The 13597-nt window shown below is 38.3% G+C and overlaps 2 protein-coding genes across 2 annotated transcripts; both read left to right on the top strand.

The window, feature by feature from the left end:
* The first annotated feature begins 1095 nt into the window (after positions 1-1095).
* LOC141691308 (uncharacterized) lies at positions 1096-2100 on the top strand. Its single transcript, XM_074496040.1, has one exon. It carries the CDS (start codon positions 1096-1098, stop codon positions 2098-2100), a length of 1005 nt encoding a protein of 334 aa, XP_074352141.1.
* Positions 2101-2987: 887 nt separating this feature from the next.
* Positions 2988-3419, top strand: LOC141691307 (uncharacterized). The gene has a single exon (XM_074496038.1). The coding sequence runs from the start codon at positions 2988-2990 to the stop codon at positions 3417-3419; it is 432 nt and encodes a 143-aa protein (XP_074352139.1).
* The last annotated feature ends 10178 nt before the right edge of the window (positions 3420-13597 follow it).

Below are 13597 nucleotides of genomic sequence, written 5' to 3'. Positions count from 1 at the left end.
GCTCCTCTCCAAGAGGATGCGCCTTCTCTGCAAAATGATGAGGATCATAATCAGCTCGGCTTAGATCCACAGATACCAATGCCAACAGAAAAGATGGGGCTAGTGGAAGACACAATTGAAATCCCTGTCGATGAAAAGGATCCAAGCAAAGTTCTGAGAATTGGATCTCAGTTGGATCCGAGATTGAAAGAAGGGCTTTCAATAATTCTCTTGACAAACCTTGATGTATTTGCGTGGAGCCATTCAGATATGGTGGGATTTGACCCAAAGGTCATGTGCCATCGATTGAACATTGATTCCAAGCATAAGGGGATCCAGCAAAAGCACAGGGGTGCAAGTGGAGAAAGGGTTGTAGCCTTGGCGGAGGAAGTAGATAGACTCTTCGATGTCGGACTAATCAGAGAATATTTTTACCCATATTGGTTGGTGAATCTGGTGTTAGTGAAAAAGTCTAACGGTAAGTGGAAAACATGTGTGGATTTCACCGATCTGAACAAAGCGTGTCCAAATGATAGCTTCCCTTTGCCAAGAATTGACCAGTTGGTCGACACTACGGTGGGACATGCCCTGCTGAGTTTCATGGACGCATACTTTGGCTATAACCAAATCCCTATATACCAGCCTGACCAAGAACGCACTTCTTTAATAACTGATAGGGGGCACTATTGCTACATTGGGATGCCGTTTGGTTTAATCAATACTGGGGCAACTTATCAGGGACTAGTGAACAAAATGTTTAAGAGACAGATCGGGAAGACGATGGAGGTGTACGTGGATGATATGCTTGTAAAATCTAAAAGAGCAGAAGATCATATAGCGGATTTGGCTGAGATGTTCCATATTTTAAGAAAATATAGAATGAAGCTGAATCCTCGGAAATGTGTGTTTTGGTGTGGAATCAGGGAAGTTCTTGGGGTTCATGGTTAACCACCGGGGAATTGAGGCAAATCCTGCGAAAATCAAAGCTCTGTTGGATATGAAATCTCCCACCAGCATTAAGCAGGTGCAAATCTGACGGGAAGGATTGCAGCTTTGAATTGATTTATTTCAAAGTCTTCGGATATATGCAAGGTATTCTTTAAGGCAAGTAAAGGGATGAGAAAGGATTTCGTGTGGACCTCAGAATGTGAAGAGGCTTTTCTGAAAATCAAGGAGCAGTTGGGAAATCCTCCTATGTTAGCCAAACCAGAAGATGGGGAAACGTTGATTCTTTACTTGGCAGTCTCAGAATACTCTGTCAGCTTGGTGTTGGTGAAAGAAGAAGGGGGTCACCAGTCTTCGGGATACTATGTGAGCAAAAGGTTGCTAGATGCAGAGACCAGATACACCAACATGGAAAAGTTGTTGTACGCCCTTGTCCTAGCGGCACGAGAGCCAAGGCCGTACTTTCAGGCTCATCGGAAAGAGGTCCGCACCGCTTACCCCCTCAGGCATATTTTATATAAGACGGAGTCATATGGAAGGATGCTAAAGTGGGCAGTAGAATTGGGACAGTTCGACCTAGAATATTGCCCCCGCACAGCAATCAAGGGGCAGGCATTGGCTAATTTCATACTCGAGTTCAATTCTGAGGTAGATAATAAGGCTATAGTGTTGGCAGAACCTTCCTCACAAGGGAATCCCCCTGTTGACGTGAGAGAAGAGTTCCCACACCCTTGGTGGATCTTGCATGTCGATGGGGCTGTGAATAATAATGGAGCAGGAGCCGAGATTATTTTGGTCACCCCGGAAGGGCATCATCTGATGTGTGCCATTCACTTCAAGTTTTACGTCACTAACAATGACGCTGAGTATGAAGCATTAATAAATGGTTTGAAGATAGCTCTGGAGGTGGGGGTTGTGAACTTGATCGCTCAGAGTGACTCAGAGTTAGTAGTAAACCAAGTCAATGGAGGTTTTCAGGCTCGAGGACCTTGGACAGAGTTATATATGAGATGTGTGCAACATCTACTGGAAAGGTTTGGAAATGCCAGGATGGAAGGTGTACCGAGGGAAGAAAATAGCAATGCAGATGCGTTGGCAAAGATGGGTTCACAAATGGACAGCGTTCTACTTGGGCAAATTCCTTTGGGGATCCAAGAAATTCCAAGTATGCCATAGGTAGGGGTGTTCCAGACGCAGGAGATCCCACAGGAAAATTGGATGACCCCCATTCATAATTATATTCGAATGGGAGCTTTTCCAGAAGACAAGTTACAGGCTCGATGCCTTCGCTACCAGGCTGCGAAATACGTTGAATATGATGGAGTGTTGTATAAAAGAGGTTTTAATCAACTGCTGTTACATGGTGTGGATCGGGAAGAAGGGAATTATATTCTTAGGGAGGTGCACGAAGGTATTTTTAGAGATCACTCGGGGGGTGGTTCGTTGGCATTGAAAGTCCTCAGACAAGGATATTACTGGCCAACCATGAAAGAAGATGCCTTCAAGTTTGTTAGAGTATGTGATCGTTGTCAATGATTCACTAATTATTCCAATGCCCCAGCAACATTTATCACTTCGCTGACCAGTCCTTGGCCTTTCCCATTATGGGGGATCGATCTCATTGGAGAATTACCCAAGGCCAAAGGGGGTGTGAAGTACGCCGTGGTGGCTGTTGATTATTCTATGAAATGGGAAGAAGCTATGCCATTGACCATGATCACAACAAAGAAAATAAAGGACTTTGTCTTCAACTCCATAGTCTGTAGGTTCGGTATTCCATATAAACTCATCTCTGACAATGGAAAGCAGCTTGACAGTAAAGAGTTAAGGAAGCTTTGTAAGGATTTAAACATCAAGAAAGATTTCTCTGTAGTCTACCACCGACAAAGCAATGACCAGACGGAAGCCATACCAAGATTATCAAACATACTTTGAAGGCTATGCTGAAAGAAAAGAAAGGAGATTGGACGGAAGAGATGCCCATGGTCTTTTGATCTTATAACACAACTCCGAGATCAACTACAGGAGAGTCTCCTTTTTTGCTGACTTATGGGTATGAGGCTATGGTTCCCGTAGAGGTAGGAGCCGGATCTCTACGGAGGGATTTGTTCGTTGAGGAAAATGCAGAAGTTAATCAAAGGATCCACTTGGATTTACTAGATGAATCTAGAATGAATTCCCAATTGAAGCTCGCTGCATATCAGCAGAGAATTGCAAGGTATTTCAATAAGAAGGTGAAGTCCGTGCCTTATAAGGTGGGAGATCTTTTGTTGCAAAAAGTTATGCCAAATACTAAAATAACTCAGCATGGAGTACTTGGAGCTAACTGGGAAGGACCATATAAGGTCATGGCTATACTTTGGAAGGGAACTTACCGCTTGGAAGATTTGGATGGAAAGTTTATCCCCCGGGCTTGGAATGCCGAGCACTTGCGGAAGTATTATCAGGTAGGGTGTGGCTTTGGCCCCTCATTTCTATGGTTGATTCCTATGTAATAGACTAGTAGCAAATAAATTTCTCCTAGCCTGGGGATAGTATACATGATTATGAACCTTGGAACTAGATGAAGGATAAAATTTTCAAATAATTTCCCCACAGAGCATAGTAGCCATGGGACTGGTGTAATTTTTACACTAGAGCGCATTATCAATAAAAAAAAAGTTGTTTCAAATTATTTTATTTGCTTGGCATACATACTGTAAGATAAAGTTAGGGCGCACCCTAATTAAAAAAAAGCCCCTTAATGATAAAGGAAAAGTTATTTGTGATACACAAGCAAAAGATATCCATGATATCTAAGGAATATGTACTAAGAAATATGTCCTCTAAATCAGAAATTGTAAAACCTCATATCTAAGGAGATCTGCTAAAGACCAGAGGCGCGCCCTATGTTAAGGCGAGCCATGCTTAATTTAACTTTGGAAAAATATTGTGTTCTAAGTTAACCTATAGTCAAGGTATCAAGGCGCGCCTTTATGGAAGAACGCGCCTCAAACTCTTGTATACTTAGAAAAATCTTGTCAAAACGAAAATAAAAGTGTATGATTGTCTAGAAAATAGCTAAGATAAAAAGCCTGTTTAGAGCAAGGCTTGCCCTAAAGGTAGAGGCGCCTTGACAAATTTTATCCTTGAAAGATTACTACACGAGGCGCGTCCTACCCATTAAGGTGTGCCGTACACTAGGTACTTAGAAACTTTTTTGCAGAAAATCTACTCCTATATGCTAAATAAAAGAAATGAAGTAAGATAAAACCTTACGATAATCACAATGCAAAGTGAAGAATAGTAAAAGATATAGTCATACAACTTTGCACAACATCAAAAGAGGGCTGGCACCTCAACATATGTAGAAAGTCAGGAATGAAAGACAAGCTTATGGCGCGCCCTCGGCGTTCTCAGTTGGAGGAATGGATTTAAGAGGAACTGTAGGGTAAACCTCAGGCGCGTCCTTAGAGGCCTCATCAATGTGTGCGCCTTCAACTTCTTCCTCCAACCCAAGCTCTACCCTTCTTGCTTTGATCTCTGCAGCATGTTCCCTCTTGAACTCCACCATCTCAGCAACTGTCTCCTCCCTGAACTTCTCAAAGGTATAATTAGGATCATTGGCCACAAAACCAACCTTGTAAAAGTGAAATCCAATGGCAAAGGATTTATCTGTCATCTCCCTCCTTTCATCAGGCCACCCTTCCTTGTACTGCTCTTCAAGATATTCAATCCTTAGATTGGCTCCTCCTAGCTCAGTATGGAGAGAGGTAGCTTTCTTATTAGCAATCTCTAGCTGGGAAGTCAAGTTAGCCACCTCCTCCTTGAGAAAAGAGATTTCAGAATCCTTGGCCTTGATATCTTTAGCATGAAGAAAGTCTTTGCCCTTCAAGGTATTCTGCAGAATATTATTATCACCTTGCAGCCTTTCAAGGCGCGCCCTTTCTTCCAAAAGCTTGTCCACTACTTGGCTGGAATGGATGAATAATTGGTAAGAAGCCTTAATAGAAGCCATGGTGGCATCCTCCAAACTCATGGCCTGCCACTGCTTCATTTCCTCATCTGTGACATGGAGGGAGCCCAATGGGCCAAGACAGTTCAAGGCAGCAGAGGATCCTGAAGGCGCGCCATCCGTCCTTGGACTTTTGGACGTGCCCTATTTTTCAGTTAGGTCAATGACTGGCCTTTTGGGATAGGAGCAGATTGAGGGACAGGAGCTGGAGTAGGTATGGAAGTTTGGGTCTTGGGAGCATCTTTCTTTGGCTTGAGCTTGGGTTTGTCACTAGGACGCGCCCCGAACAATTTAGGAATCTTGGGAGGAGCCATTTTTGCAAAAGACATATGATAAACATTAGTGAACATAAAGAAGAAAAAGATATCAAATTTACTAATGGAGGTTTAAAACATATGATATACAGAGTAGCGGCAAGTAAAGATAAAGGCAGATATGAAATGTATAGTACAAATGTGCAATCTATGATTAAAGAAAATAAGGTAACAGCAAAAAGAATAAGGCCCCCTAATAAAGGGCGCGCCCTCATCAAGGAATATTAAATCAATAATGATGAAATATGATATGCAATGTTGAAACTAGCAAAGAGTTTTACAAACAACAACATTTTCTTAAGCAATGAAGACGCGTCCACAGTGGAAGGCGCACCATTAAGACCTAAAATTATCAAACCTGTAGGAATCTCGCCTTGGAGGGAGCTATCCTCTAGTTCCTCCTCTTCTTCTTTAAATCTTCATCATTATCTATGTCAATGACGCGAGAGACATGGTTACCTTTTCTAAAATTTTTAAATTTACGCTTTGTCCCCACTTAGTCAGAAAGGATTCCGACTCGCATCAGATTGGTCTTGGTAACCAATGTTTTAAAATTCCATCTCTCAAAAGCCACTCTGAGAAGAGCTTCTGCCCACCTTTTAGGCGCACCCTCAAGCTCTTTCACCATTAGTTTGTCTAAGTACAAAAAAGCAAAGTTATAAGAGACAAAGAATAAGTATAGGTAGGCTGGGAAAGAAAAATGAAAGAGGCGCGCCCTCTTACTTGGAGATGTGTTGAATCGAATCCTTATCCTGGTAACATCATACAGGTAGAAAAAGTTTTCTTTCCAGCCCTTCTCATGGCTGAGTTTTTCAGAGGAGAAGCCTTTTTTATTATGCTGTTTGTCCACGACCAACTAGTAATATCCATGGTCAGACTTTTTTAGGTTGAAGAAATGACTTAATTCGACCATTATGGGTTAAGGAAAACCTAAGTCTGTATAAAGGATGAATAAAACGAGGACAAATTTGTAGCTGTTGGGGGAGAGCTGGAGTGGAGCTACATCATAAAGTTCAATCACCTCTCTAAGGAAAGGGTGCAAGGGCGCGCCCACACCCAATAAAACCAGCTTAGGGCTGGTTACCATTCTAGGGATCCTGGAATGTCTCCCATACTTAAAAATATGGGGTCACATCATGCTAAGAGGGCGCGCCCAGATACCTTCCATATCGTAGTACTCCATAAGCCACCCTAGTTGTTAATCAGAACAGGCTGAGGGAAGTCCAACACAGAATAATTTTCCATGCTCTTTCCTGAAACGTTTCTTCAAAGCTTCATTACACGGCTCGAAGTCATTCCAATCGAAGTCCAGCTCGCTATCAGAAACTTCCCAATGTTGGAAAGGGATGGGAGAAGGTTCAGGAGAAGTAGAAAACCAGAGGGTGTCTTCATTGAAAAAATCATCTCATCACGAAGAGGCGATAAGTTCTCTTCAGACGCACCCTCTGATTGTTGAGAAGTGGGCGCGCCATGTGATTGTTGTGGAGAAAGGCTTGGAGAAACAACCCTATAAGAGACCTTAGATGGTCCTGCCCCAAGGTTAACACCAATTTCAACGTCCCTGTACCTATCCGCGTTCAAAATTTCCAACCAGTCATCATCATCCAATTATGTACTAACAAGAACTGGAGATCTTTCTTTCTGAACTAGCTTCTGCTTACCCCTCCTTTGATTTAGAGGGACGTGATCTTAGGAGTCGTTTGATGATTCTTCCAATATATCACAAACTTTGAACTCTTGAAAAAGGCGCACCTCCTGCTCTAAAAAGTGAGGAGTCCTATGAGCGTCTGGAAAGTCTGGCTCAAAAGAAATAGGTGGAGGAGAAAAGATTCCTAGTCTTGTACAGAAATCTTTAAAGGGATGAAAAGGAGAGGATGCACCCTCGTCTGCCAGCTGTACAAAACAAATAGAAGAATTTGTTTAAGGGCGCGTCCAATTTAGAAAAAAGGAGAGGGAAATACAAAAAGCGAATGTATTGGGAAAATAGCACGCCCTATTCAGAAGATACCTATTCAATCAATTAAAAGGCATGTCCTGCACTAAGTAAATTATTTAAAAGGGATGGCGCGCCCTGTCAAAGAATAAGGCGCGTCTTAAGTTATGTTTCGTATCTAAGATCTAACATCCTTATTAGAGGGTAAATGGGAGGGCGTGCCCTAAGCTATTAGCGAGCCCTAAAGCGGATATTTTTATATGCGGATTATGAATCCAAAAATTGGGCATAAAAATATATAACAGTTGAAATTCCTAAAATCATAAATTTGAAATGAAAACCCTTATGATTTCGGTGTAAAACTATTAAAAGCTAAATACACATTATATATATACACATATACATACACTGTATATTTCAAGAACAGTCAAGTACAAGGAAGATAAACAGTCATGCTAATACTATACATAATTTACAAAATAAAACCTGGAAAGAGTGGATTTCTTTCACACCTTTAAGCTTTGTGTAGAAGTTGACCGAAAAAAGTTATCTGTTTTCTGAAGATCGAAGCTCTGTTTCGGTGGTTGTAGAGAGAGAAAGGAGAAAGGTGAAAAGTAAGGGTTAAAGTAAGAAATGAAAAATGATTTTTTACTTGTATTTATAGCTGAAAAAGACAATTGTCAATCACATCAATCACGTCTATCATAATTCCCGAAAAATAAGGGGAACCATTTTTAAATTGTTTAGAATTCCAGGACGCGCCCTCCTGAAGGCGCGCCCTTTCTGGCTACAACGATTTGAAATTTTGAGTAAGAGAAAAATGGGAAATTCTGAGGGGATGTTGTATTGCAGGCGTGCCCTGTAAGAGATAGTATGGATGGATAAGTTTATACAAGTTTTTGACAAGGAAAGATAAAATTCCAATCCCATTTTCAATAACATATGGAATTTGGGGGTAGTTATTATGCCCAGAAATTAGTACAAACATTATCCAAGTAAAAATCAGATAAAGTAGTCAAAATTAAGATATGAATGCCTTGAATCAAGGAGAAGAAGAAGGGAGTTTCCTTCCTAAAAGGGGTAAAGGCATGCCCCATTAATAAAGGAAGGAGCGCCCTATGGCTGAGGGGGTGATTGGATAAGTGCATGCAGTGGATGAAGGCGCGCCCTCATTATTTAAGGAAGGCACACCTTGTTATTAAGAAAAGGGTGATGAGTTCCTTGTTAGCTCCCCACCTATGATAAATCTTAGGGTGCGCCCTAAGTAAGGGAGATTTCTTGGAAGGAACTTTAACATGGATACTTGAACGAGCTCTTTGGAGAATTCAAGGAAGATGGAGATTATTATTACTAACCTATTTGATACAGGTAATCTACTGAAGAACTCCTTCCTGTAATGCAACCACGGGAAGGCGGTGTCCGTAGTCAGAGACCTCCAGGGGTATACCTAGACGGAAGGCCTCCTCTTGTAGTCAATGAGTGTCCTCATTGGGGATGTGGGGTAAATTCTGGTGTGTGCTTTGGGAGCTCTGTGTCTGTAGTCAACAGGTGTCCTCGTTGGGAGACTTCGGAGTATCCTGCACTTTGCACCCAAAAACTTGGGATCACTTGTCCTATAATCTGGTAGGGGCTCCTTATCGGGGGACAGGGATGCATCCAACATTTGGGGTGAACCACGGCTATACCTGCGTCCACAGACTAGAGAAACAACTGGTAGCGGAGGGTTATCCTTGGCCAGGGAGATGCCTTATCCGTGAAGTCTCGAAGCCGTGGATGAGCCTTGGGCCTTTGTGGTTGGACCTCATCGGCGGACATTCCTAAAGCTAGTAGAATACGGTTTTTAATGGGTTTTCTATTGGGCCTCGGGATAAGAGATCTAAGCCCATTAGGTTTCTTGTTCCCCAAAAACTACGTTGGCTTAATTCCGTATAAATAGGGATACGTAGGCAAATTGCAAGGGGTCAGAAGCGAGAGCGCAATGGAGCCACCACTAACCCTAAGCAATCTCAGCCACCAATAATCATCACCACCAAAACATTGTTCATACTTCCCGACGAACACTGTTCATCAAATCCGACGATTGCTGTTCACGATTCCGACGAAGAACCACCATCACAGATCTTGTTTTCGGCTACGAACCTCAAACTTTTTTGCTCCCAAATTCTTCCGTCAACATAATATTTATAAAAGGGAAATCCTAAATTTTAGACCAATCACAGTGTATTAAAAAATTACTTTTTTATCATTCTCATCCAATTATACTAACCATAGTTAGTTGATAATTCTAATTTAAATATATTCGTTATTTAATTTAAAATATTTCTATATTTTATTTTTTAAAAATCATCGGGTTATGTTTGATTTTATTTTAACTCTATCTTGAGTTTTAAAGATCATATATTGACAAATTTATAACCCTGTGAAGTTCACGAAATTATATTTATTTTTGTGATGATTTAAAAATTATTAATAAACTAAAGTTATCCCATAACTGAAGAGAATAGACATGTACTAATTTTGCATTAAGTATTCAGTTTTAATTAAATACCTACTTATATTTTGTGAAAATAATTAAAATATAGAACCCCATTTTAAATCGAACAATTATTATCTATTAAGTTCAAAATCTAATGGTCCCTTGAAAAAGTTGAGGAAAATATAATCAAATTAGAGTTGAAACAAATAAAAAATAATAATTTTCTTGGTAATTTTTTTTATCTGAATTCGTTTGATTTTATTTTGGTTTTAACTTCGATTCTAGAAATTAAATTTTAATAATTTTACAATCCACGTGAAATTCATGAAATAATATATAATGAAGTGATGAATTAAAAAGTAGGATACAACTAAGATTATTCCAATTCTGAAGAGAAAAGACAAGTACGAATTTTGCATTAAATATTCAAGTATTTTAGACGAATAACATATCACTCTAAATTTTAAATCATCGCATTATACGAAAATATTTCTTTAATTATAATTCTCATCCTCCAACACTAATTACAGTTAGTTAATAATTCTAATTTAAACACAACAGTTACTTGATTTAACATATTCATATATAGAGTTAAGTTCTATGAAAAGCACCTTTTTGTTTGTAGGAGACCTTAGAGACCACTTATGTTCTGCAAGTAAAATCTTGCATTAAAATATTGCAAAACGTATTATTTTGTGAATCCTACTCTACAACCATCATTTTTTTATTTAAAATCTTAAATATCATATATGTACACCATGTAAAACATTACATAATGTTTTATTCTATTAAACATATTTAGTTTACAAAACATTTGTTCAGTTTGCAGATTATACACATTTTACTTATTATATTAAAAGGATTTTCAACAATTTTAATGAATTAGTGACATTCATAAAACATAATTTATAAAATAATATAATTTATAGTGATTTGATTTCAGAACGTAAGTGATCTTCAAGGTCTCCGATAAAATAGTGGTTTACATATAAATTTCCTCTTCATATATTGTATATTTTATATGTTAAAGTATAATTTTTTTTGTTTTAATACTTCTTCTCGAATTTTGATTAGTCGAATTTTGTTTGATTTTATTTTCAGCTCTATCTTCAATTCTTGAAATCATATTTTGACGAATTTACAACTCATTAAATAATTTTAATTTATGAAAGGTACTATATGAAGGGTTTTAGCACATATACGCAGCGAAAACGTAAATTTAATCTTAAAAAAAAACGAAACCCTCCGCAGGATCCATGCGAAAAATAATATTTAATTCGTAGTTCCAAGTATGTTTACCTTAAGAAGCTTTACGTTAATGGAAAGATGGAGGTCTTTAATGGCGATCCAAAAACGATGAACGGAGATCCTTAGCAGCTGCTCCTCAAGTGTGAAGCACTCCACCGGTATCCACCAAGAAAACGATGTAATGAAGGAGGAGAAGATGGAGAGAATTAGGGTTTTATAAATCTTTTTAGTTGAGGCAAAAATAGGGTTTATAATAGTATATTTATAGGCAAAATTTTCAGCTGAAAATTTTCCCATAAAATATTATTATTATTAACCCTTTATTATTCTCACTAATAATTAAAACACCTTTTAATTATTAATCCTTTTTCTAAACACTTTAAAAATAATTCTCTCACTTGATTTAATTTCCAAAAATAAATTCTTAATTAATAATATTAAGAACTTTTTCTTGATTAATTTATAATCAATTAAATCTCATTTAATCAATTATTAAATTTGCCAATTAATTATTTATTTCATAAATAAATAATTATCAGCCATTATTAATTAATTCCTCCACCATTAAATCATTCTCTTTTATGGTGTGACCCTGTAGGTTTAATATTAAGCTGGTAGTAGAAATAAATAATAATAAAACTATTTTATCATTATTAATATAAATTCTCTAATTCATTAAATATGATTAACTAATTAATCATATTTATTCTACATTGTGAGGGATACTTCTCAACATATCGCGACTATCCGGATAATACGAATTCACTGCTCAGAATACCAAGAACCTATTCAGTGAGTAGTTACCGTACAATTAATTTCTTCTACCCTGTAATGTCATAATTAAATACAAGGCATGGAACTTGTGTCAAGCCTATCTTATTTAATCACTTGTTTTTCCATTCACTATGCTTAGTTCTATTTAATGTAAATTAAAAACTCATTTCTAATTTCATTCACTCTGGCCAGAGATTCCTGAACTAACATTAGTGGATCAGCATTGAACATTCTCTTCCTACACTGGAAGGGGTAGATCCTTTATTGATCATACACTATCTTCGTGTACAAATTCCTATACCCAGTAGAGCCCTTATAATTGTCCCTTGAGACTAAGAACTAAACCAAAGCATAGTTCAGTGTACACAAGATGACTATGATGACCTCAAGTCTAAGGATACTTGTACAACTATCACCATGTGAACAACTGCTGACACGTGAGTGAACTCCATCAGTTGTTCAGCTGTGTGATTCATGTTCAGTGAACTTATTCTATAATAAGCACCTACATACTAGCTATAGTGTCACCACACAAATGTCTATGAGAACAGACATCCTTCATAATGAAGCAAGCATAGTATGTACCGATCTTTACGGATTATTAATTACCAGTTAGTAATCCTACGACCAGAAACTATTTAAGTTTAGAGTTATCATCTTTTAGGTCTCATTATTATGATCTCATCAAAATTCATAAAAAGCTTTACTCTAAACTGTGGTATATCTTATTTAAACATTTAAATAGATAGAGCCCGCAATAAAAACAAAACAAGCCTTTTTATTAATATCAATGAAATCAAAACAGATTACATAAAAGTTATTCCTAAATCCTCATACAGGATTAGACTTAGGACATATCTCTTTCAATCTTCCACTTGTACTAAAGCCAATCACTCTGGTATCTAATACCCATCTTGTCTTTATGACGATCAAAGTGGCTCTGAGAAATTGGCTTTGTGAGTGGGTCTGCTACGTTGTTATGTGTGTCAACTCTCTCGACGTTGACATCTCCTCTTTCAACAATCTGAATTGCACCACCATTCAGAGTAAACACGTACCCTGACATGGATTTGCTATCACTTTCTGATTGAAAACTAGAGTCAATATAACCCTCTATTTTCAACTCAGATTCACCACCAAAAACAAGAAAAATTTCCTGAGTCCTTCGCAAGTACTTAAGGATGTTTTTCACTGCTTTCCAGTGGTCTTCACCTGGATTGGACTGATATCTGCTCGTCGCACTAATTAAATAAGCAACATCAGGCCTTGTACACAACATTGCGTACATGATAGATCCTATTACTGAAGCATAAGGAATCTTACTCATACGCTCTCTTTTCTCAGGTGTCTTAGGAGACATTTTTCGGAAAGGGACACTCCATGGCTCATCGGTATGAGACCTCTTTTGGAGTTTTCCATGCTAAACCTTTTAAGCACTTTCTGGATGTATGTACCCTGGGTAAGACCTATCATTCTTCTAGATCTATCTCTATAGATCTTCATACCGAGAATATAGGATGCTTCTTCCAAGTCCTTCATGGTGAAGTTCTTTGATAGCCATACTTTGATTGATTGTAACATCGGTATATCATTTCCTATAAGAAGTATGTCATCCACATACAATACAAGAAATGTTACCGCGCTCCCACTAACCTTCTTATAGACACATGGTTCATCTATGTTTTTGATAAAACCAAACTCTTTGATTGTCTCATCAAAACGGATGTTCCATCTACGAGAAGCTTGCCTTAAACCATATATGGTTTGCAGCAGCTTACACACTAGGTGTTCATTTCCCTTGGAAAGAAAACCCTCTGGCTGTGTCATATACACTTCCTCCTCAAGTTCCCCAATGAGGAAGGCCGTTTTCACATCCATTTTCCAGATCTCATAGTCGTAGTAAGCAGCAATCGCAAGCAAAATCCGAATTGATT

The sequence above is a fragment of the Apium graveolens genome, chromosome 10, assembly GCF_009905375.1.
Source record: "Apium graveolens cultivar Ventura chromosome 10, ASM990537v1, whole genome shotgun sequence".
NCBI classification, from domain to species: Eukaryota; Viridiplantae; Streptophyta; class Magnoliopsida; order Apiales; family Apiaceae; genus Apium; species Apium graveolens.
Note: the sequence above shows the minus strand (reverse complement) of the source record. Positions and strands in the feature narration are given on the sequence as shown.

Excerpts from the sequence above, each read along its gene's own strand:
- LOC141691307 (XM_074496038.1), top strand. The coding sequence starts at position 2,988 with ATGGTTCCCGTAGAGGTAGGAGCCGGATCTCTACGGAGGGATTTGTTC.
- LOC141691308 (XM_074496040.1), top strand. The coding sequence starts at position 1,096 with ATGAGAAAGGATTTCGTGTGGACCTCAGAATGTGAAGAGGCTTTTCTG.